The sequence below is a fragment of the Mandrillus leucophaeus genome, unplaced genomic scaffold (assembly GCF_000951045.1).
Source record: "Mandrillus leucophaeus isolate KB7577 unplaced genomic scaffold, Mleu.le_1.0 Scaffold1063, whole genome shotgun sequence".
Lineage (NCBI taxonomy): Eukaryota > Metazoa > Chordata > Mammalia > Primates > Cercopithecidae > Mandrillus > Mandrillus leucophaeus.
The window spans coordinates 582093-607828 of NW_012098799.1; the positions used below are offsets into that span (position 1 = coordinate 582093).

General features: G+C 36.1%; 1 protein-coding gene across 2 annotated transcripts in view; it reads right to left on the minus strand.

Annotated features, from left to right (window-relative positions):
- The window catches only part of LRCH2 (leucine-rich repeats and calponin homology (CH) domain containing 2), a 128270-nt gene that overhangs the window by 55133 nt on the left and 47401 nt on the right, over window positions 1-25736 (minus strand). For both annotated transcript variants that reach the window (XM_011984432.1, XM_011984425.1), the window contains exons 3-11: window positions 23710-23836; window positions 18956-19061; window positions 18737-18873; window positions 9371-9504; window positions 5306-5393; window positions 4895-5006; window positions 4612-4709; window positions 4459-4517; window positions 2722-2829 (exon numbers count right to left, since the gene is read on the minus strand). In XM_011984432.1, coding sequence (XP_011839822.1) covers window positions 2722-2829; window positions 4459-4517; window positions 4612-4709; window positions 4895-5006; window positions 5306-5393; window positions 9371-9504; window positions 18737-18873; window positions 18956-19061; window positions 23710-23836 — 969 coding nt within the window. The remainder of the gene's footprint in view (window positions 1-2721; window positions 2830-4458; window positions 4518-4611; window positions 4710-4894; window positions 5007-5305; window positions 5394-9370; window positions 9505-18736; window positions 18874-18955; window positions 19062-23709; window positions 23837-25736) is intronic.

The following is a 25736-nucleotide window of genomic DNA, read 5'->3' on the forward strand; positions in this document are numbered from 1 at the left end:
CCTTACTAGGTTGGGGAAGTTCTCCTGGATGATATTCTGCAGAGTGTTTTCCAACTTGGTTCCATTTTCCCCCTCACTTTCAGGCACTCAAATCAGACGCAGATTTGGTCTTTTCACATAATCCCACATGTCTTGGAGGCTTTGTTCATTTCTTTTTACTCTTTTTTCTCTACACTTCTCTTCTCACTTCATTCATTTGATCTTCAATCACTGATACTCTTTCTTCCAGTTGATCGAGTAGGTTACTGAAGCTTGTGTATTTGTCCCGTGGTTCTCGTGTCATGGTTTTCATCTCTATCAGTTCTTTTAAGGTCTTCTCTGCATTGATTATTCTAGTTATCCATTCATCTACTCTTTTTTCAAGGTTTTTAGTTTCTTTGCGCTGATTACATAGTTCCTCCTTTAGCTCTGAGAAGTTTGATCGACTCAAGCCTTCTTCTCTCAACTCATCAAAGTCATTCTCAGTCCAGCTTTGTTCCATTGCTGGCGATGAGCTGCGTTCCTTTGGAGGGGGAGATGTGCTCTGATTTTTTCAATTTCCAGCTTTTCTGCCCTGCTTTTTCCCCATCTTTGTGGTTTTATCTGCCTTTGGTCTTTGATGATGGTGACGTACTGACGGGGTTTTGGTGTGGGTGTCCTTTCTGTTTGTTAGTTTTCCTTCTAACAATCAGGACCCTCAGCTGCAGGTCTGTTGGAGTTTGCTTGAGGTCCACTCCAGACCCTGTTTGCCTGGGTATCAGCAGCGGAGGCTGCAGAAGATAGAATATTGCTGAACAGCGAGTGTTGCTGTCTGATTCTTGCTCTGGAAGCTTCGTCTCAGGGGTGTACCCAGCCATGTGAGGTGTGAGGTGTCGGTCTGCCCCTACTGGGGGATGTCTCCCAGTTAGGCTACTCAGGAGTCAGTGACCCACTTGAACAGGCAGTCTGTCCATTCTCAGATCTCGACCTCCGTGCTGGGAGAACCACTGCTCTCTTCAAAGCTATCAGATAGGGACTTTTACATCTGCAGAGGTTTCTCCTGCTTTTTGTTTAACTATGCCCTGTCCCCAGATGTGGAGTCTGCAGAGGCAGGCAAACCTCCTTGAGCTGCGGTGCCCAATTTGAGCTTCCCAGTGGCTTTGTTTAGCTACTTAAGCCTTAGCAATGGCGGGTGCCCCTCCCCCAGCCTCACTGCCTCCTTGCAGTTAGATCTCAGACTGCTGTGCTAGCAATGAGGGAGGCTCCATGGGTGTGGGACCCTCCGGGCCAGGTGTGGGATATAATTTCCTGATGTGCCGTTTGCTAAGACCCTTGGTAAAGTGCAGTATTAGGGTGGGAGTTACCCGATTTTCCAGGTGTCGTGTGTCTCAATTTCCCTTGGCTAGGAAAAGGAATTCCCTTCCCCCTTGCACTTCCCAGGTGAGGTGATGCCTCGCCCTGCTTCAGCTCTCACTGGTAGGGCTGCACCAGCAGACCAGCACCGACTGTCCGACACGCCCCAGTGAGATGAACCCAGTACCTCAGTTGAAAATGCAGAAATCACCCGTCTTCTGTGTCGCTCACGCTGGGAGCTGGAGGCTGAAGCTGTTCCTATTTGGCCATCTTGGGCGCCCCCCAGGTTGGTGATTTTCTAGTATGATTTTGTATATCTATAAATGTAGCAGCTGTGCAAAAAAGATACTTAGGCTATTTAGCTTATTAGCTATTATACAGATTGCCCCTAAAAAGTTGCCCCTAGAAACCATATATTTGTCATTTGATAAGTTTTAGTTGTATTTTTCAATGTACATTTAAACAAATGCCAGTATATTTAAATTTGAAACTTCCCAAAACATGGTCATATTAACCATAAACATTTATTATTTTGAATAAATGAAATAAAATGCTTTTTACTTATCCATGTTAAATGCACCAAAATTATTCTTTTCTCAAAACAAACAAAAAAACCACTCAGATCTTTCTCATTTCAAAACTATAAATGTATTCCTCTCAGTACATGAAGATGGCAATAACAGCCGACCCTGAGCAGCATATGTAACTTTTTCTGCATTAGAAGTGGACTTGTCTTGATTTTATTCTCATTCACACAGTGTCTTCTCATTGCCAACAACATGTATTTGAAGAAAGTCTAACCAAAAGATGGGGAAAATGGTCTTTGACCAAGAAACAGACCAAAGTGAGCCAGTGACCCTCAAATCATCATACTGATTTAATCCACTCCTGTAAAATTCAACTCCATTCTAAGGAGTTTAGACATATCCTAAGTTATTTGGAATCTGAGTTTTAAAAAGCACATTATATACGTGACATGTACCTAGAAAAAAAAATGCTTACAATGTAAATAATGCTACTGTGAGCTAAAATTAATATCAACAAATAAATCAGTTTTTATGATTCAGCACACACACAGGAATAAAAAAGAAATACCTAAGCAATATTAAACATAGTGACCATATATATGAGTACATTCTGTTAGTTGTAAATGTAATTTTATATTCCTGTCCTAAGTATTTCCTATTGCCTTTTAGTACAGGTTGAGTATCCCTTATTTGAAATGCGTGGGGTCGGATTTCAGATTTTTGAATGAAGGATGCTCAATCTGTAGTTAGTCCCTTGAGATAGATTTTAAGAGGGCACTATTGTTTACTCAAAACTTCATATACTTCATTTGATAATCTTTAAATAATCAGATTTAATTATCATAAAATTTGCCATTTCAAATCTCATTACTGAAAGGAATACCTGTTCTTCTGTTCTTGCTGCAATAACTGAGCAGCTATTTTCCTCAAATCAGTTACTTCCTTCAAATCATCATCCTCTTCCTCTGTCAGTAACTGTTCTTTCTCAAGTCTGAAAGGTGACACAATCATGGTTATCCAAAAAGTAAGGCAGATACATTTTATGCCAGCTTCCAGAAATAGAAACCATTTTTGTTTTTAACACCATGTGAAAGTTAAAATCCTAGGTCCTCCTTTTAAAATACTAAAATAAGAAATAAGGAAAACATCTATGTTCTCTACTCATTATGAAATGTAGCATACTGGCTGTATTACTATAATTAATGACTAACAAATAATAGCAAAGTATATAACCATTTTTTAAATTTCTGAAACGTGTAATGGTCATAGTAATCTAAAAATGTATATTTTCCAGCCTTGAGTATAAAAAGGACTGCAAAGTTCTATATGGCCTGTCTTAATACATAAATTTAAAATGTTGTAAAATTTTGTCATTTAATTGAACCATCCTGTTTTTATCAGTTTATTGATTTTGATTTTTAAAATCTGTATATAAAATGTCTAAATAAAGAAAATCCAAAATAGGTTCAAATAAGATTGGCAAATTTGCCTGAAGATACTAATACGTCATTTTTATAAAAGAGAACAAAAAAATTTAAAATAGTTATTCAAACTCTAGTCATTTTATCTTAAGGGATTTCACTTTAAAAACAGTATCAAACCATGAATCTTTGTGACTTTACATCATACATGCTACAGGTGACTCTCAAGTTTAAGCAACTGGCCTCATTAGATGAGGTGACAAAGTAAAAGAATGAAATCTAAAGAGTTCAAGACAAAGCAATGTACCTCCTTACAGGACATCAGAGATGATCAACTAATAACTGCTTTAAAATCTGACAAAGTCATTTGGAGGAAGTATAATGTAGAGAAAAGAGAAAAGTTTAAAAATCAAAGAGAGCTACGTTCATACTCTAGGTACTAGTGGACACTAGGTTAAGTGATTTTAGGCATAAAACTTAAGAGTCTTTGAACTTCACCTTCCTCACCTGAAAAAATGAGGTCAATATCTACCCTGCAGCATTTTAATGAAGATAAAATGAGAAAGAAGGGAAAGCACATAGCACCAATCCTGGTACATGGTAGGTATTCACCAAATGTTCCTTCTTTCCTTTCTGCAGCTATAAAGCAACCTGAAGGAGTAACTGAAAAAATGTGGTAGGTCATATTCCATCATTTCATAAGATGAATGGTTCAGAAAAGATCCAAAGCACAATTATTTTAATAAAATCTGGACATAAGTACCCTTAAAAGTCATAACCAGCCTGACCAAATGGAACGTATAGTAGAACAAGAGACAGTACATCTGAGTTCCAGACATTTAAAACTCCTAGTTTCAGTGTCTTAATTGGTAAAGTGATGTCAATCTATTTCAGAGGGTTGTTAAATAGCTCAAATGAAGCAATGTATATGACGGTACAGTCCTCCTCAATAATAATAATAGAAGTCATCATTACACTTCAGGAGGAAAAATAGTGCATATCCTACACTCAAACGCTTACTATAATTTTGTGTTTAATTGAGGAATACAGATAGATGTGAAGTATTTATAAATTAACTATTTAAACATAAGAGGTAAGTGAACAAAAAATATATTTTATTCAGGTACTCTTTCAAGTAGGAATATCTAATGAATGGCTCAAGTGCTTATAAGTAACATTTCATTTTCATACGTGCTTACCTTTTTTCATCTCCTAATTCTTCATTTTTCTGAGATTTTTCAGAACATTTTTCTTTTCCCTTACATAAAAGAAAGTTACATTTTAAATTGTACAGTCCACTTTCATGAGATCAAGAGAACATGTTATTAATATTTGTTCAAAGTTTTATTTACCTTAAAGAAAGATACAAATGATCCAATATGTGTATCTCCCTGTTCAGAAACTGCTACATCTTCTGTGTTGGGGTCAACAAAATCATATACCTCCTGGTCTAGGTACAGATTAATATTTATTAGAAAATGTACATAGTAAACTGTATACTTGACACTGTTGTCCTTAGAAAAATGTGTATTTTCTCAATATAAGAGTTGGCTAAAGACAATAAAATTTTTCAAATCCCATTTTTAATGTGGGCTATGTACGTGAAACAAAAATAGCAGGTACCATATGAATTACCTTTCTGAGAATCAGTCTTACTTCCTATTATGTGACTGTCATTTCTTGATGTCTGCTCTCTATTTGATTCTGAGACTTGAGAATGAAGGCTGACTGTGTCATCATCTGATGGCTAAAAGGAATAAGCAAAAAGTACAAATGAGGCATTTTAAACTTATGATATGGATTATGTTGCTTCAATTTTACATATGAATTACAGAATGTCTGCTTTACATCTCCAGTTTTCAAACCCAAAATTAACATAAGGTTTACTGCTCAGCTTTAAAAATCAGCATGCCTTTTTTCAGTTTTAGTCATAAAATATAATGATCATATTTTCAAGCAAAATAAACTCAAGTATGCACAAGGGTCTCTATTTCAATGCTCTAACAAAATTGTAAAACAGAATAGATCGCAATAGAAAATACTCACTTCTGTTGTGGATAATCGTTTCTCTCCATTATCACTTCCAATTCCAGAGTCAGGACCATGATTTTTATTTGGATAAAAATCTTCCATACTATAGAAATAGAAATCCTAAGAGCAGTTAGGGTTTTCTTCTTAAATAGATAATGCACACTTGACCTAAAATTTCCCTAGATAATACAGAATATATACTTTCTATGTCTAAGATCCTTCATGAGGACATGAGGAGAAAAATATCAGAACTCTTCCTACAAAACATTTTATTCATGCCATTCATGCAATATTGTTCCCTTCGTGTACTCTACAATGTCAACTGTCAACAATAACCTATTATTTCTCTTCAGAGATTCAGAAAATCAGGCTGCCTTGTTAGAACATTATCATGATAAAAGACCTGTTTTTTCCCATTGGTTTGTCAAATTTCATCACAGAGCTTCGAAACATTTTTTAACTTCAATTTATATGGTTTACTCTTCATTGGCTCTAAAAATATGTTTTATTTGTATAAATAATGCCCATCTAACACTTAAGAGAGGATGCAAAAATGAAGGCTACAAACTATTGAATATGCAATTCAATACTTTCAAATTCAATTTGTCCTTGCAAATTTCTTATTTACAAAATATGCCACCCAGGAAGCAAAGTATTTTTGACTTAATTTGCAATTTTACCACACAGTCTACAATGATCACTTATTATGTATGAGGAACTGTGCTAAATGTTTAAAAGGCAATACGTTACATATTTGCTGTGAAAAACTGTAGCAAATTGATGGTGTTTTCTCATTTTATATATGAGAAAACTTAGACTGGAAGGGATTAAGCAATTTATCCAAGGATATGCAACTTGCAGCCAGCAGTCCAAATTTGATCCCTCAATTATCTAGCACCAAAGTCCCTGGTCGTAATCACTATGTTATAATTCCTCTCCTAAAACCAGTTTCATGCTAAAACAAAACAAAACAAAACAAAACAAAACAAAACAAAACACAAAAAAAAAACCTGATTTTTATACTTTTCAGAAGTATATGAACACATTTAGGGAAGCACCTACCAAGTATCAAGTACTATGTTGAATGTTTAAGAGAAAATATGTTTTTAAAATTTGCCTCCAAAGAGCTAGCTCTCAGCCCAGAGGAAAAATGAATGTGTTCAAATGTTTTGAAGACTATGACAAAGGTAAATACAAAGTGCTATGAGAAAAAAAGGTCAACTAATTCTCTTCGGTAAAGTTAGGAAAAGTGTCACTCAAGAATGTGGCATTTGAGCTCAGTCTTGAGGATGAAGAGGCGATAACTGTTAGCATTCATTGAGTGTCTACACTGTGTTATGTACTGTGCTAGTTGCATCTCATATTTTAGACATAATTCTTACGGTCTTGAAGTTATAATTATTATTTCTTTTCACAAAGAAAAATAATAAAACTTACAAAAGTTAACGTCCCAAGGGGAAAAATTACAACATTTACTGTTTATCATTTATTGAACTAATTGTTAGGCACACATTTAATTCTCACAACTGTAGAAGTGGGTATGGTTAACATTTAAATAAGGAAACAGGCTCAGAGAAGTCAAATAACTTACACAAGGCCACAGAGAAATTAAGTGGTTAAACCACAATTAGAGCCAAAATTCATCTGACTGCACTGCACAAAATACATTCGTGGATTTGTAGTAAATGACAATGATGATAATAAGCTACTTGTTGAGGAAATATTATGGGTAAGGCATTGTACTAAGTACTCTACATACATTTCTTCATTTAATCCTGACTGCACCTGTGTAATTATTTTCTTTTTTACATATGAGAAAACTGAGGACCACAGACATTAATACACAAGGACATACAGTTATTAAGAGTCATAAATTGGCTTCAAAGCCATATTGTGTCTGACTCCAAAAGTTATTATATGTAACTACTGTAGTGCCTATCTATGTATAATAAAGAGTTTACAAAACAGACAAGGCATAGAAGGGCATTCTAGGTAGTAAGAACCATACAGCCAAGTGTCTAACTATGAAAGTGGAAAGCACATACAAGAATTTTCTAAGTAGTTCAGTACCAGCTGTGAGTGAGAAATTAACACAACTGACAACCCACTCTATAGACCTGCACTGTCCAATACAGTAAGTAGCCAGTAGCCATATACGGCCATTCCAAATTGAGACACACTATACACGTAAACTACATACTAGATTTCAAAGATTTAATATTAAATAAGCATGTAAAATATCTCACCAAGTTTTCACATTAATTACATGTTGAAATGATAATATTTTGGATATACTCAAACAACATGTATTTCTTTTTACTTTTTTCAAAATGGATAACAAAAAAATTAAAAATTATATATGTGGCTCACATTGTATTTTTTTTGGATGGTCCTGCTAGAGAATCTCTCCAAAATATATCTTAATTCTGTCATTTCTTTTCATCTCTATTGCAATCACTTTATTCTAGATCCCTCTGATCTCTTGGCAGTACTACAACAATCCAACTAGTCCCTGTGCTTCTATTTTTGCTTGCTTCCAATCTATTCTCCTATAAGCCAAAATAGTTTTTTTAAAACAAAAATGAGTCAAATCATGTTATTCCCCCACTTAAAACTGTCCAATGACTTCCCACTGTACTTTAAGTAAAATTCAAACTTCTTACCACATCCTACAAAGAATCCACATGACTTGAGCTCTGAGTACCTCTCTAAAATCAACTTGTACCACGTTCCCCTTCAGCTACTCTGCTCCAACCACGCTGGTCTCCTTTCAGCTGTCTGAACACACAAAGTTCCTTCCTAACTTAAGGCCATGGCAATGTCATTCTTTCTGCCTAAGATGCTCTTACTTTGCTCTTCACAGAGCTGGCTTTTATTCATTCCCTGACCACATTCTTGGAATTTCAAATACATTCCTTCATAGCACTGAATACAATTTGAAATTTTATATGTGTGTGTATTTCCTTGCTTTGTTTATTCACTGACTCCTGCTCCACTACATTGTGAGCACCATGAGTGCCAAGACCAATATGTATGACATTCAACAAAACATACCTGAATCTACCAGTAGGCATTCAACTGATATTTGCAAAAATAAATGACTAAAACAGTAAATGCCATTACTAAAAGTAAATTCATGTTAAAATAAATATAAAGCAGATTAATAGAGATTAGAATGTCTTTATTGCAATTTTTGGAGCCTTGTTTGGTCTAATAATGTTCACAATATTAAACACAATAATCTTTAAGAACGAAAACTAATGTTAGATACTTAATTCTACTTGCAAAATAAAAATATTCAAGAAAAAGTCCCATTTGGGAATTCACGAACTTGTGCTGTTAACAATAGTACTTACTATATTGCCATTCAAAGCAATATAAAATTTATCATATATGCAATGACAAATCTTTAAATATTTTAGGCAAAAGCATGGTCTAGCTTTTGGTAGTCTCACCCCATTCTAGGTTATTTTCTAAACTATTACATGGATTTATACTTTCATAAAATCTTTCAGACCAATTTACATCTTGAAAGGATGAATTAAAAACAGAATGTTCCATCTACCATCTCAAAATCTCATGAGGAGCAAAACACTGAAATCATAAACAACATCAAAGATGTTCATCAAATATGATATACCATTATATGTCATTATGATATATCATCTTTGATGCAGACATAAAGACTATGATGAAAGGGAAAAGGTATTCCTCAAATGTCTTGCTCTTCCACCAACCTTAGTTCAAAGTCAAATTCTACTTGTTGTTGCAAATGTACAATACAGTGATTACAAAAGTAAATTAATAGTTGTCATATGCTGAGAAATTAGTGTTTCTGTACTATAATGTCAAACATTTACATTTTTACTACTAAAATGTTAATAATTGAGAATATGTTAAAAATATTCTAGTATCCTAGAACTTCATTCTATGATGGTGATATGTAGCTTCAGTCAATTATTGATTTTAGTGCTGGACCAATGAGCCTAAATATATTCAGAACACTCAAGATTAATAAGTATATTTTATAAAAAGGGAAGACAGCAATCATCAAATGAAACTGTAAGAATGTTACATTACCTGTCCGTGAGAGGCTGGGAGGGCATTCGTTTACTCAATGATGGAAGATCCAGGGAATCTGGTTTCTTATCCATTCTGCAACATGCTTGAATATTTAAGTACTTAAATATATGCACCTTACCCTTTAAACATATCTGTCAATAAAAAAGAAAGGAGATTTAATTATATAGTTCCAAATATAAATGACATCTATCATTTTAAACCATTGAATAGTCTCAAATTACACTGAGACATCACGATCTTGATTGATACTTTGCATATTTAAATAATTTGTACTTCTGACACCAGGTGGAAAAATCTGACAACACTGATACTAACTAAAATTCTATTGCCATCTCTGTTCTTATTGAAAAGACTTAATTGTTCTATATTTCACTGGAATTTTCTTGTTAAAAGCAGAATGTACAAACTATTAAACAATATAAGGTTTACAACTCATAAAAGTGGCCTTTATTCGAAAAAATGAAAAATATATATTCGTTGGAAAGGTAAGAAAAGAACAAATAATCTATGCAATTCTTTAAAGTAATCTCGTCAGAACCACTAAGATGTTTGGCATAAACACTGGAAAACACTAACATAAAAAATATAAATATAGGAAAAACGAATTTGTTGAAAGGTACGATATTAGGCTGGTGAGATTAAAATAATAAAAGAAAACACTGGTCAATTCAACTAGAATAATATACTGAGAAATTACTTTCGTTGGCCATAGAGAAAATGAAAAATGAGGAATAAAATATTATGTGAACAAAGATATTCTGTATAAAAACAGTAGAAAATGAGAGGTAAGAAAACTGTAAGTCAGCTTTACCAAGGTTAATTACAGTCACTAAGTGACATCAAATAAATATTTCTCAAAATTCTAATAAAAATGTAACATTTTATGGGCTCACATAAGCTTATCTCACATGCAAAAAAATCAGCAAAGAAAACAGTAAGACAAAAACATTAAAAAGTAATTATCATTCCAGGTTAAAAGGAAGAATGTTTCCTAGATAATTCTAACAGATACTAGGTCTGACGTGACAACTGAAAAATTTCATTTAAAAGGAAAATTAAAACTTTTGAGCTATTAGAATATAAATATATTAATTGCCAATTAAACGTGCTAAATATTTTCTATTAATTATAAATTATTAATATTAAATATTATCAACTAAAATGTGCTAAAATTAAAATGTGTGAGGTAGTATTCTATGTCCAAACTAAACAAAAATTTATCTTTTTTTTTTTTTTGAGACGGAGTCTCGCTCTGTCACCCAGGCTGAGGTGCAGTGGCCGGATCTCAGCTCACTGCAAGCTCCGCCTCCCGGGTTTACGCCATTCTCCTGCCTCAGCCTCCGACTACAGGCGCCTGCCACCTCGCCCGGCTAGTTTCTTGTATTTTTTAGTAGAGACGGGGTTTCACCGTGTTAGCCAGGATGGTCTCGATCTCCTGACCCTGTGATCTGCCCGTCTCGGCCTCCCAAAGTGCTGGGATTACAGGCTTGAGTCACCATGCCAGGCCACAAAAAATTTATCTTAATTATCAAACAAAGTGCTGGTAAATCACTCTCTTTTGTAAATTTTAACTTTTTATCATAGTACTTCACATACAGTTTTTAAATTTAAAAATGATTACAAAGCTGACAAGACATAATCCTCAATTTTACTTCTCCTTTTTTTTTTTGGAAAACAGTGTCTCACTCTGTCACCCAGGCTGGAGTGCAGTGGCACAAACATGGCTCACTGCACCCTCGACATCCTGGGCTCAAGTGATCCTCCCAGATTAGCTGGGATGAAATTACAGGCATGCGTCACCATACCCGGCTAATCTTTTTTATATTTTGCAGAGGCAGGGTTCCACTATGTTGTTGCCCAGGCTGTTCTTAAATTCCTGGGTTCAAGGGATCCTCCCACCTTGGCCTTCCAAAGTGCTGGGATTACAGGCATGAACCACCGTGCCCGGCCCATTCTACTTCATTCAATCTCTAAGACCAAATTCCCACTTTAAACTCTTTTTGCTGAATCTCTGCTATTTGCCCTCATATTTATAAATAACATGCTTCTACTGCTATTTGCTTTAAATTTTTCAACGGTAGATTTATTGGAGTCTCACTAAGGAAGATGAGGGCTTGGATTTCTTACATTACCCACATCACCACCACCGTCCCAGCCTCCCCGCTTCCTATCAATTCACATAAACACACTTCTGTGTTCAGAAGCATAACATAGTGGTTAAAGAGCATGGACTCCAGAGTCACACTGCCTTAGGTTGAATCCTGGCTCTAACCCATGTTAGCAATGTGACTTTGAACAAGTCATTTAACTTCTATGTCTCAGTTTCCTTATATGTAAAATGAGGATAATGACAGTACTTGTTTTACAGGGTTAATGTAAGAATTAAATGAGTTAATATATGTAAAGCATTTTCAATAGTGTCTAAAACACAGTAAATACTATATAAATCTCTGCTATTATAGCTATGTCACAATTTTCCACTAAATCAAAATCTAGTATTTACATTATGACCAAGAAAATATTCACAGATAAACTCCACAGAGTAATATGATTGTATTTCCTTTCTCCTATAAGTTTTTGTTTTTCCTAAAGTAATTAATGGCCCCCATTTTTTTCTTTTGAAAAATTTTCTATATGCCTATTATAAATTCCTTCTTGACTCTGACAGAACTATAAAACATCTCTCCATGTGGACAAATCTATCAAGTCATCTCTTACTTTCTTTTTTTTTTTTTTTTTTTTTTTTTTTGGAGACAACTCCTGTACTCCAAACTACTGACTGGCTGCTTACTGGGCCTGTGCATATCTGTCAATCTCAGACATGAAGAATTCCTTTTTTAGTTTACTCCCTCACTTTGGTATAGTACACCCTCTGCTAGCATCCTAAGAAAGGGTACATGGGAGTAAAAATTTCCAAGACCCTGCATGTTTGAAACCTTTTTCTATCTCATATTTGATGACAGTTTGAGTGTAGAATGTTAGAAATACTCCCTTAGTCCTCGAAGGTATCATTCCAACATCTGCCAGTTTCCACAACTGCTGCTAGAAAGCCATGCTGATTAGCACTCCTATGAATATGCTCCATTTTTCCTCTTTATTTTTTCTTCAAGCTTTATTAAAGTATAAGTTACAAATAAAATTTTTTTATATTTAAGTGCCAGGTCCGTCCCGCTGACCCTGACCCAACGACGGATGAAAGACGTAAATTGACACAGATATTTTGCCTGTCATTCTAGTTAAGGGGCTCTGCTGCCTCAGTCTGCAGCATCTGCCTCAATAAGCTGGTGAAGTTCACATTTATTTAGTACAGATTAAGTGACAAAGGTCTCAAGTAAACACCACTAGAGGGTAATTAACATTGCCCACCCCTCGAGTAGAGAGCAATCATGCACCTGCAGGTGATAAAAGTTGGGCTTAGGGCCACATGAGTAAACAAGCTATTTAGATAAACTCCCTTACATTCCTTTGTACCTACTTTAAGCTATTAACTCAAGGTAAGAGGATTAGGTTGACTTCAGCTAAATCTTTTACTGAAGCTATGCAACCCTCCAGCCTTCCAAGAAGGTTTGTGTCTATTTCCTATAACTATCTTCGTAATTTTTCCTCTATAATTTTTCCCACCACCCTGACTGAACTCCCACATTTAAGGTGTACAACATGATGCTTTAATATACAGTTGACCCTTGAACAACACAGGTTTGAACTATGGAGGTCCATTATACATGGATTTTCTTCCACCTCTGCCACCCCTCAGACAGCTAGACCAACCCCTCCATTTCCTCCTCTTCAGCCCTGTTCAACGTGAAGACCACGGGGATGAAGATCTTTATGATGATCAACTTTCACTTAGTGAATGGTAAATATATTTTCTCTTCCTTATGATTTTCTTGATAACATTTTCTTGTCTCTAGCTTACTTGATTGTAAGAATACAGTAAATAACATATAACATATAAAATATGTGTTAGTCAACTGTTTATGTTGTTGATAAGGCTTCTAGTCAACAGCAGGCTATTAGCAGCTAAATTTTCTGCAATTCCAAAGTTATACAAAGATTTTTTACAGTATGCAGGGATCGGTGCCCCTAACCCTCATGTTGTTCAAGGATCAACTGTATTATACATTGTGAAATGAATACCACAGTCAAGCTAATTAACACATGCCCATTACCTCATGTAATTACCTTGTTTGTGTGTGTAGTGAGAACACTTCAGTTCAACTCTCAACAAATTTCAAGTAAATACAATATTATTAACTATTATCAGCATGCTATATATTAGGTCCCCAGTACTAATTCATCTTATAACTGAAAGATGATACCATTTAAAATCTCCCTTTTATCCACACACCCCAGTCCCTGGTAACCACCATTCTACTCTCTGTCACTGAGTTCAACTTTTTTTTTTTTTTTTAAGATTCCACATATACGTGAGATCACACAGCATTTATCTTTCTGTGTCGGGCTTATTTCAATTAGTATAATGTCCTTAAGTTTCATCCATGCTGTTGCAAATGACAGGATTTCCTTCTTTTTCTAAGGCTGAATAGTATTCCATTACACACAAACACCCCCCCTCCCCACACACACACACTGTATTTTCTTTATCCATTCATCTGTTGACGGACATACAGGTTGTTTCCATATCTTGACTATAGTGAATAATGTTGCAATGAACATGGGAGTGCAGATTATTTCTTTAAGATCCTGATTTCATCTCCTTCGGATATTGTAATGTGTAAGGAATGTATACTTAGTCTTGCTCACATGTCCTATACACAGCTCCTAAAAATCTTACATGATCTCTTAAGTGGGAAGTATCCTTTTGTATGCCAATGAATGACTGGTGGCTGGGAGCTCCTGGATAGCCACAGGATAGGGGCCTGATTGCCAGGAAAACCAACCATGGGATTAGAGGGTTGAAACTTTCAATCCTACCTCCCTCACCTCCAGGAACCAGAGAAGGGCTGAGAGTTGAGATGATCACGAATGGCCAATGATGTAACCAATCATGTCTCCGCAATGAAGCCTCCACAAAAACCAAAAGGACAGGGTTCGGAAAGCTTACAAATTGCTAAACACGTGGAGGTGCCTAGAAGGTGGTGTGTCCGAAGAGGGCACAAAAGCTTCACTGAGGCTCAGAAAATGATGCCCCAAAATGAAAGCCTCAGAAGCAGTCTCAGAGGCAAAGTTTTTCTCTGACCTCCAGATGCCCCTCCCCTGTCTCTCACCTCCTCATTCTCACTACAGGCAAGTCATGGAAACAAGAATTTCTCTTCCCCAAGGCCAGTCATAGGCACTAGAACCCCTTTTTTCCAAAGCCAGCCATGAAGCCTAATCTAACCTTCCCCTACCTTTCTGTGTAACCACTGGCCATAAAGAAATTAAAACCCTCATTCTAGAGGAGTATTGCCCTATACCCAGGAGGAACAAACGCTACAACAGAGACACCAAGAAAAGGCCTTGCTAGGTCTTCCCACTCCATCTACTACCATTAGCTCATACTCTTTTTTTATCCAATCATATTTCTACACTGCTGTCCCAGTCTCAAGTGAATCTAAGCATAAAGTCAGCTAACTTTCTCTATATCCTTGGGTCCTTAGTCTGAAGGCTCCAGTATCACGTAAAACTATGATCAAATAAATTTGTTATCCTTTTATCTTGTTTACTTGTTTTTTGTTATAGGGGTATCAGCCATGACCCTTATGATGGGGAGGAAACGGATCATCCCTTCTCTACCCCTTCAGTTAGCACCCCTTCTCATATGCCTTGTACTATCCATCTCTTCCATCCGGCTATTCATTTGTATCCTTTGTAATACATTAGCAATAGTAAGTAAAGTGTTTCGCTGAGTTCTGTGAACCACTCTAGTAAATTAATTGAATCTGAGGAAGGGGTCATGGGAACCTTAACTTATAGCTGGTCAGTCAGAAGTATAGGTGAGCAGTCTGTGGGACTGAGCTCTTAACCTATGGGATCTGATGTTAACTCCAGGTAGTGTCAGAATGGAATCGAATTACAGGACACCCAGTCAGTGTCTGCTGGAGAAGTGAAGAAATCTCTACACATTTTTGACCAGAAGTGAAGTATTCTGTATTGAGAGTCAGAATAGAAAAAAGTTTGATTAATTTTTCTATCTCTTACAGATGTATACCCAGAGGTAGGATTGCAATATTGTATGGTAGTTCTATTTTTCAATTTTTGAGGAAGCACTATACTGTTTTCCATAATGGCTATACCACTTTACATTCCCACCAATAGTGCACAACGGTTCCCTTTTCTCCATATCCTTGCCAGCATTGGTTATCTTTTCTTTTTGATAACAGGCATCCTAACAAGTGTGAAGTGATACCTCATTGTGGTTTTGATTTACATTTCCCCAATGATTAGGAATGCTGAACATCTTTTCATAGAGCTGTTGGCCATTTGTATGTCTTCTTTGAAAAAATGTCTATTCAAGTCCTTTGCCTATTTTTCAATTTTTTTTTTTTTTTTTGCTATTGAGTTACATGAATTCCTTATATATTTTGGCTATTAATCCCTTATCAGATATATGGTTTACAAATATTTCTTGATATCCAATGTGCTCCCTTTTGTTTCAATGTAAGCCTTTGGTGTTTTGGTCTCTGTGTTTCATGTTAGAGATTATTCTTGCAATATCTAATGATCCTTGGCTGTCTGTTCATTTTCATTCTACTTTTTTTTTTTTTTTTTTTTTTGAGACAGAGTCTCACTCGGTAGCCCAAGCTGGAGTCCAGTGGCACAATCTCAGCTCACCGCAACCTCCACCTCTGAGGCTCAAGCAATTCTCATGCCTCAGCCTCCCCAGCAGCTGGGACTACAGGCACGTGCCACCATGCCCAGCTAATTTTTTGTATTTTAGTACAGACGGGGTTTCACCATATTGCCCAGGGTGGTCTCAAACTCCTGAGCTCAGGTGATCTACCCACCTCGGCCTCCCAAAGTGCTGGGATTACAAGTGTGAGCCACCGCGCCTGGCCTTTTTTTTTTTTTTTTTTCTTTTAAAGACAGGGTCTCACTCTGCTGTCTAGGCTGTAGTACAGTAGTGTGATCAGGGCTCACGGTAGCCTCAACCTACTGGGTTCAAATAATCCTCCCACCTCAGCCTACCAAAGTTCCAAAGTACTGGGATTATAGGCATGAGCTACCATCCAACCTGTCTGTTAATTTCCAAAAGGGATAATAAAAAACAAACTGGAAGCTCTGTGTACATGGGGAAGTTTCCTGATGGTGTTTCCATCTATCTGGTAATCAGACACAGGCTAGCCATTTCATCAGGTGACTCCAAAAGTTCAGTATATAGATAGGTCTCTTCTCCTGCTGCAGTTTACTAAGGAAGAAATCCACCAATTCTGCCTGAAATATGGAAGACAGGCTGCAAGCATTCTGGGAGCCAAACTGGAGCGCCTCAACATTCAGTATGCAAGCATTCACTGATTTCAGTATGGGGTCTCGCTCTTGCTATATAAGCTGTACCTGGAGCCCCTGACTCTGGTTCAATCCCTTTATAGCTTCACTGTCCAATAGGGTACCACTAGCCACATGTGTCTATTTATTTAACTTTAAGTTCTGGGATACATGTGCAAAACATGCAGGTTTGTTACACAGGTATTCATGTGCCATGGTGATTTGCTGCACCTATCAACCTATCATCTAGGTTTTAAACCCCGCATGTATTAGGTATGTGTCCTAATGCTCTCCCCCTCCCCTTGCCCCCCACACCGCAACAGGCCCCAGTTTGTGACGTTCCCCTCCCTGTGTCCATGTGTTCTCATTGTTCAACTCCCACTTATGAGTGAGAACATGTGGTGTTTGGTTTCCTGTTCTACATGTGCATTTAAATGTAAATTAATCAAATCTAAATAAAATAAAATTTCAGTTCTTTTGTCACACTATACACTTTCAAGTACTCAGTAGCCACTATGGTTACCGTATTGGACAGTGCAGATATAGAACATGCTCATCACCACAGCCAGTACAAATGGGATGGTGCTTCTTTAAGGAGTAAACACCAGTCTTCTGCTGAGGCAAGAAGTGAGTCATCATCTGGCCACTGAGCTAATGAAGAAAATCTAAGGATCTACTTACTCCTTAGAATAAATTCTGGGCTTCCGCTGATGCAAGTAAGGCATAGTCTGTGGCTGTGGGGCTGAGGGCAAGAATCTGAGGGTGTAAATATTAGAGCTGTGGTGTTTAATATGGGAGCTACCAGTCACATGCAGCAATTTAAATTTAAATTTAAATAAATCAAATTAAAATAAAATTTAAAATTTGGTTCATTAGTTGCACTAGCTATATTCCAAGCATTCCACAGCCACATAAACAAGTGGTTACAGTATTGGACCGTTGTCGATTATAAAACATTTCCATCATTCAGAAAGTTCTACTGGACAGCACTGTCTTAGACATTCCACAAACCATCATGTTTTCAGTACTTAATCCCTATATTCAGAGTTACATGTTTCCTCCAATACTCAAGCCATTCCCAGGTTTGAGGCTGTAAATCAACTGATTGCCTTCTCCTAGAGCAGGCACAAGTTTCAGCTTTCTTCATTCTGCTAAGGCAGCTACCACCAGGACTCTAGCCAGTCTTTATTTGAATTAGAAAAGGTAACCCCTTTGGAATGAGTGCAATGTACTTTTGTAGGAAGAAAAAGACTACCTTTCTTCTGGATATCTGCAAACCCTCTGCCAGGGCATAGAGCATAAAGTACCATTTCACTGCTACCTGCTCCTCAGCCAAATAATCTTCTGCAGTCTAAGTAAAGGTACTAGTTTCTACTATTCTATTTTCCATTTTCAGAAATTCTGTTGGCATCTCTTCCCCACTGTCTTCTTTCTTCTCTTTCATATTTTGTCCATAGTGGATTATATCATCGTTTATTCCTTAACTATCATTTAAAAGGATTCCACGTGGATTTAATCCTCATTAAACTAAAAGTCATAATTAGTATTTTCCACTTGTATTTTGTTCTTTCTGTTATAATTCCATCTCTCAGTGCCAAGAATGTGCTCCAATCAATCCCACAACAAATCCCAAGTAGATATATACCTGAGTGGGAAATAAAGTAGAAAGACTTCAGAGTCTCTTTTGTAAATAACTAACAACCAGAATTATCAGTTCACAAGCAGAAAGTTATTATCTGGGTTTTCTAAATGCTATCCTAGAGCCTAAGCTAAAACTCCTACCAAAGTGCAAAAGGCAATGCTCAGAAAAACTTTAGACAACAGTGCTTGAACAACAAATTGGCTCTTGATTTAGGTGCTTTTTGATTTACCAGTCACAAACAGATAAAATTATGAATAAAAATGAGAAGAAACATGTAAAATATTTTTATTACAAACCTGTGCTGGTGGTACTTGCAATGGATTGTTATCCAAAATTATTACTTGTAAATGATGCAGCTTTCTGTAACAAACTGGAATTTCGGTCACTTTATTACAAGAGAAATCCAGCTTGACTAAGGGAAGATCTCCTAATTCTGGTTAGAAATGAAAAATAATTAATTAAATTTTACATAGTTACTCTCTTATTCATGTGAGTAAAAATAGTGAACATCTTACCATCTGGCAAAACATGAAGATTATTTCTTCTTATATTTAGCTCTCTAAGTGAATGTAATTTTCCCATTTGTTGGGGAAGGACTTGAATCTCATTGCAGCTAATATCCTAAGGAAAACAATAAAACAGAATTATAACGAGCTAAGTGAGAAATACATATATATATATTCTAATTTTTAAATTAAAGCACAGTTAACAGCTAGCAAAAGTTACCCTCTAATGTCATTGCTCTAAAGATGGATTATCTGGCAGATTTCTATTTATATGACATCATGAAGTCAATCTAGCACAGTAAATAGAAACTTTCCATACAAAAATGTAAGGTTATATTTTAGTAACTACATAAGTCAACCTCTCAAAAATCTCAAGTAAAGGCCAACTCATACTAGCCAAAACCAGAAGTAAGAATGATCCAGCACTCTTCATGTGGAGGTAAAGTAAAAGACTTACAACTCTCAAACATTGTATAATCTGTCAATTACAGCAGCTGTCTTGAGATACTTGGCTGGGCAGAAGCTAAGAAAGTCAAGGATTTATAAATGTGCACTGGAGAAACAGACTATGATCAGGATGGATTTAACTAAATCTATTTCTCCAAAGGGATACAAAATGAGAAGTTACAAGCCCCAACACTTGTGACTCATATCATAGTTCAAAGACATTCTAAGAGATCTGAGTTGGAAATCTCTCAGGTTATCTAAGGTATCTCTCAGGACATCTCTGTGGTTAAAATCCAAGCCCCTATTTAAAGGCAAACAATATCAAGTTTCCATAATAACAAATTGAGGTTTTTATTTATTATCATAATAAGAAACAGAAAAAAGAACAGTTTAAGTTAACTATGCTGTCTCCTCTCTTTCTTATAATAACATCAACAAAAAGAAAAGAGAAATATACAGCATGGTCTCAGACCAGACACACTTCAAATGAAATTCATATTCTAATGCAACTGCCCCCAATTTCCAACTTGTAGTGAAAACGATAATGGCCTGGAGGGAGGAGAATAGTACATACATTCAGTTTTCAAAATAATATTAAAACCATGTAGGGAATAATATAATAATGCTATAGATGATTAGGAAAACATATCCTACATACCTCTTTCAAACAATATCTAAGACATCTTCATTCAACAAGAAATATTTATTAAATACTATTAACATTTGCTAGGTACTGTTCCAGGGACTGGGGACATATCAAGGGACAAAACAAAATTTCCTGCTCTCATAGCTCCTCATGGAGTTTACATGCTAGCAAGGGGAGTAAATTATATAATATGCTAGAAGGTGATAAGTGCTATTTAAAAAGAAAAAGTAACAGGGTAGGAAAATGGCTATGCTCACAATAGTGGGGAGGGATACTACCTCATCTCACAGAGAAGGTGATATTGAGCAGTACTGTCAGAGCTAAAAGAGTGACCCATACTAATATATAAGACAGGAATATTCCAGACAGAAGGAACAATAAAAGTAAAGGCGCTCAGAGTACACCTGACAAATACAAAGAACAGCAAGGAATCCAGTGTAACTAGAGGGAAACGGACAAGGGAGAGAGTAGAATAGAGGGAAGGATATGACTTTAGCTTTTATTTTGAGAGATGTGGGCAGGAACCAGAAACTTTTGAACAGGAGATTGACGTGATCTGACTTATATTGTGACAGGATCACTTTAGCTGCTATGTTCAGAATAGACTATTATTCAAACGATAGATAATAGGTTTGTGAAAATGTTATTTAAACATTATTGCTTCTTTCTAAAGGTATTTGATACTTATGATTTCCATATGGAAAATCCACAGAAATTTGAGAGATAGCTGTCATTTCCCAGGAGAAATAAATCCAGGCATAGGAAATGAACCCACTCCAGTGGGTGCTCTACAAAATATTCTGCAGAGGACTGGAAGCCAGGGAGTATTTCCTAGGTTTCTAATGATAGAATTTCATTGCAGTTGATTATCACATCATGTGGAAGAGCATCATGGGAAAGTATTCCAAAGACAGGGAATACCCACCAATTCAATATGTACAACTGTCAATTAGCCCTCCTAATGCTATCTACCCATCTACTGTTACTGATTTCAAGAGTTTAAAGCATAATAATTTTATAGTACCTAGTAAAATAATAGTGTTTAACATTTTAGAATTTTCTACATGAATTAAAAAACAGTTGGTCCTCTGTATCTATGGGTTCCTCATCCATGAATTCAACCAAATACAAATCAAAAATATTCAGGAAAAAAAAAAGCACGGTTGTGCCTGTACTGAACATATATTGACTTTTTTGTCTTGTCATTACTCCTTAAATAATATAACATAACAACTATTCACATAGCATGTACACTGTATTAGGCATTATAAGTAGTCTAGAGATGATTTAAAGTATACGGAAAATGTATTTAGGTTATATGTAAATACTATCACTGTGTATAAGAGACTTTAGCATTCGTGGATTGTGGTATGGGATGAATCCTGGAACCAATCCCCCATAGAGGGACAATTGTAGTAGAATTAATCTAAAACTCCTAATTATGTTTTACATTTCATTTATCTAAAAATTACATCATGTAATGTAATTAAAAACATAGGGCCAAAAATTAAATTTTAAAAAATGAAGAGACATAAAATCTTAAATTATAACCTTTATGAAATCTGGAAAAATATTAATAGTGTTTAAGTCAAAGAAAATAATGGTCCCTTTTATTATGAACTTGTTAGATCATATCTGGAATCTCTGTTCATTTTTTAGTATAACATTAAGGGAGACTTTAACTAAAAGGAACATTTTCTAAATTGAATTACCTAAAAGTAAAAAAGTCATACAAAGGAATAAAGGTAGTAAGGATGTTTAAGGTATACAAAAACACTTCTTAAGAGTTTGTTAGGCCGGGCACGGTGGCTCACGCCTGTAATCTCAGCACTTTAGGAGGCCGAGGCGGGTGGATCATGAGGTCAGGAGTTCAAGATCAGCCTGGCCAAGATGGTGAAGCCCTATCTCTACTAAAAATACAAAAAGTTAGCCAGGCGTGGTGGCAGGTGCCTGTAATCTCAGCTACTCAGGAGGCTGAGGCAGGAGAATTGCTTGAACTCAGAGGGCGGAGGTTGTAGTGAGCCGAGATCGCACCACTGCACTCCAGTCTGGGAGACAGAGTGAGACTCTGTCTCAAAAAAAAAAAAAAAAAAAGGAGTTGCCATTACCTATATTTCTTCACATGGTAGTCCCAGGACCAATGGAAGAAATATAGAAGCATGTATTTTGGTTCAAAATAAGAAAGATTAATAACAAATAGAGTTTTGCAAAGAAGAATTAGGACAGTCACACATGCACACACACACACACACATATACAGAGTTGTCACCATTGAAAACATACAGTAGATATATCAGGGATTCCTACATTAGAAAGTGGTTGTATCTGATCACTTCTAAGATCTTTTTTAACTTCAAAATTATATGGTTCTAAAGCATAAAGTGAAATTCAAGGAAGTTTCCTTGTATTGTAATTGGATATGCAGGTATTCCTTAATGAATAAAAGGTATTCCTGAAATTTCTGCTCACTACATTCTGTTAATTTATTCATTTCTCATTATGAAATTGTAGGTAAGTTCCTCAAGAAAACTTTTGACACCCCGGACATAATAAAGTCATACATAAGAATACTTCAGGACTTTAGTCCATGCACAGTGGCTCACACCTGTAATGCCAGCACTTTGGGAGGCCGAGGCAAGTGGATCACTTGAGGCCAGGAGTTCAAGACCAGCTTGGGCAATGCAGTGAAACCCTATCTCTACGAAAAATGCAAAAATTAGTTGTGTGTGGTGGCACATGGCTGTAATCCCAACTACTTGGGTGGCTAAGCATGAGAATCACCTGAACCCGTGAGGCGGAGGTTGCAGTGAACCAAGATCGTGTCACTGCACACCAGTCTGGGCAACAGAGCGAGACTCTTTCTAAAAAAAAAAAAAAAAAAAAAAAAACTTTTAAAATACCTATTTATTAGGAAAGCATCATTCAAAATAAAAGAAAAACATGCAGCATGGTACACTGCATAAAGTGGAGGTAACCAAAAATACGAAAAATAACTGAAAGCTATTATAACAATGCTATAGATGATTAGGAAAATACATCCTACCTACCTCTTTCAAACAATATCTAAGACATCTAAGAGGATCTGAACATATTTCTCTCAGAATTCAATATTCTTCAACACCTAAAATGTTATGTCCAAGGTAATTAATTTAAATTATTCTATATTTCTACAATCAATTGCATATAACAGCCTTTTATTGTTTATTTCAGTCTAAAAAGTGTTATAACATCACAGAAGCAAACAGTGAGGAGGAGTTACATTGCTAATTCTACCATTTGCAGATACTTTCTTCTTTTATCTCCTTACTCTAAGGATATATCATAGTCCTATAAAAGCTTTATTTTAAAAATTCCCTTAGCTTTTCTCTAAGACCTTTACTGTACACAAAATGAGTAAACAAATGCTTATTCATTTGAAAAGTATTTCTTAAAGTTTGTAAGCAAGCCTTCTGACTCCACTAGGACTAAGGAAGAATCATGCTATTTTGTGACTGGAAAAACTCAGACATATAGTATCTCAAGATTTTACTAAGTCTTACCGAATTTAGACATATACCAAGTTAGTACTTTTTAAAAAACTTACAATGAAATTCCATTAAAAATGAGTAATCTTCCAAAATGTAGATATATTATGCATATTGCATTCAATTAATACAACTATTTTACTCACCAACTCCATTAAATCTTTTAACTTCCCAATTTCTTCTGGAATAGATACTAGTTTATTATTACTGACGACCAAAACTTTAAGGGGAAGATCAAATAGGTATTTTGGCAATGTTGATAAAAGATTTCGGCTGAAAAGAATGAGAAAGTTTCTTTATGAGAGTATGTATGTAATGTGACATATTAAAAATGAAGAAATCACTTTTTAAGTAAGTAATATTCTATCACTAAGTAATAACTTAATAATTACTTACTGAGTGCTCACTTTGTATCAGGCACAGTGGTAACTTTCTTATAAGCACTGTCTCATTTAATCCTCATGTTGATGACACAAGATTAAGTAGTTATTATCTCCATTATACAAATCAGAAAATGAAAGTTAAAACTGCTTAAGTGATTTGCCCAAGTACTGCAGAGATTCATAGCATAGCAAAGCCTATGCAGGCAGACCTATGATACTACTCTACACACTGTCAGTTCTCAAAAACACAGAATGATTCTTCTGAGCTCAATAATGTCAGAACTTTGCTCCTTGATATAATTCTGGCATATTCAATACTTCCATGCTAGGGAAAGTCTCCAGGGATAAATGTGCATGCACTATGTTCAAGTTTATAAAAGAATGAATAGGACTATATCTTCAAAAACATGTAGTAACCCTAACCCATTCCCTTTTAAGGTTTAACAGCCTATTAGCCCTTTATCTCAGCCCAAAGTTGATAAAACATTCTTATCTTTGTAGATACATTTAAATATAATAACTAACATTTTACTGAGTGCCTACTATTGCCAGGCCATGTTCAGAGCAGCTCATGTGAATTAACTCTCACAGTGATCCTCATTTTGCAGATGAAGAAATAGTCACAAGAGTGTAAATAAACTGCTCAAAGTCACACAGCTGAAAGTGGGAGAGGCAGGATTCAAACCCAGGCAATCTGGCTCTGGGGTCTTTGCCCTCAAAGTACTATGGTCAAATTTATATGCCAAAACAGACTGACTGACCCAAATGAACCACTACCAAAATGTATATGTTTCCATTCCATTTACATACTAACAAGCATTGGTAAGCGATAAGCTATTATTTTTCCTATTTTTCAAAGTGACATTTATAGACCTATACCTAGCATTTCATGTAACATACACAGCAACAAAAGTCCAGTATTACTCAAGTGGGGACTTGAAGACCGTCCTCCCCATCTTTTCTGTGGCAAAGGACATCCAGAAATACTAAACTGGCTTTAATAACACAGCACAAACAAACAAACAAACAAACAAACAAATGGCAATGCCCCTCAACTAGCAATACTGGCCAGACTGCTAGAACGTCAAATATGCTAGGGTCCTGTCATAATCCTTCATACTTTCAGGATCAAGCAGGCTCCCTGGAGAAATGGTCTGCCTGGGGCCCTTCACACCAGGGCACACAAGGATCTTTCTATAGGATTCTACTGAAAAAGGGGGGGGGGGGTAGTATATAGGAAGAAAGAACAGTTGAAAATTATTTAACAAGTTTATTAAGATATTTTTACCAAAATAAATAAATACATGGAAGAAATAATGGCGAACTCATTCTAATACATCTTCAGGCCAAAAATAGCTTAAAAATTATTTTCTTCCCTTAAAAAGCATATTCAGGCCAAGCACAGTGGCTCATGCTTGTAATTCCAGCACTTCTGGGAGGCCAAGGCGGGCAAATCATTTGAGGTCAGGAGTTTGAGACCAGCCTGGCCAACATGGTGAAACACTGTCTCTACTAAAAATTAGCCGGGCCTGGTGGCAGGCACCTGTAGTTCCAGCTACTTGAGAGGCTGAGGCAGGTGAATCATATGAACTTGGGAGGTGGAGGTTGCAGTGAGCCAAGATGGTGCCACTCCACCCTGAGAGACAGAGCAAGACTCCGTCTAAAAAAAAAAAAAAAAAAAAAAAAGGCATATTCATAGAGTTAACACAATCATCTTTCACCAGGATCTGGTTTCTTCATACTGGCAAACAAATTATTAATTGTCCCTTTTTTACTACATGCTTTAAAGA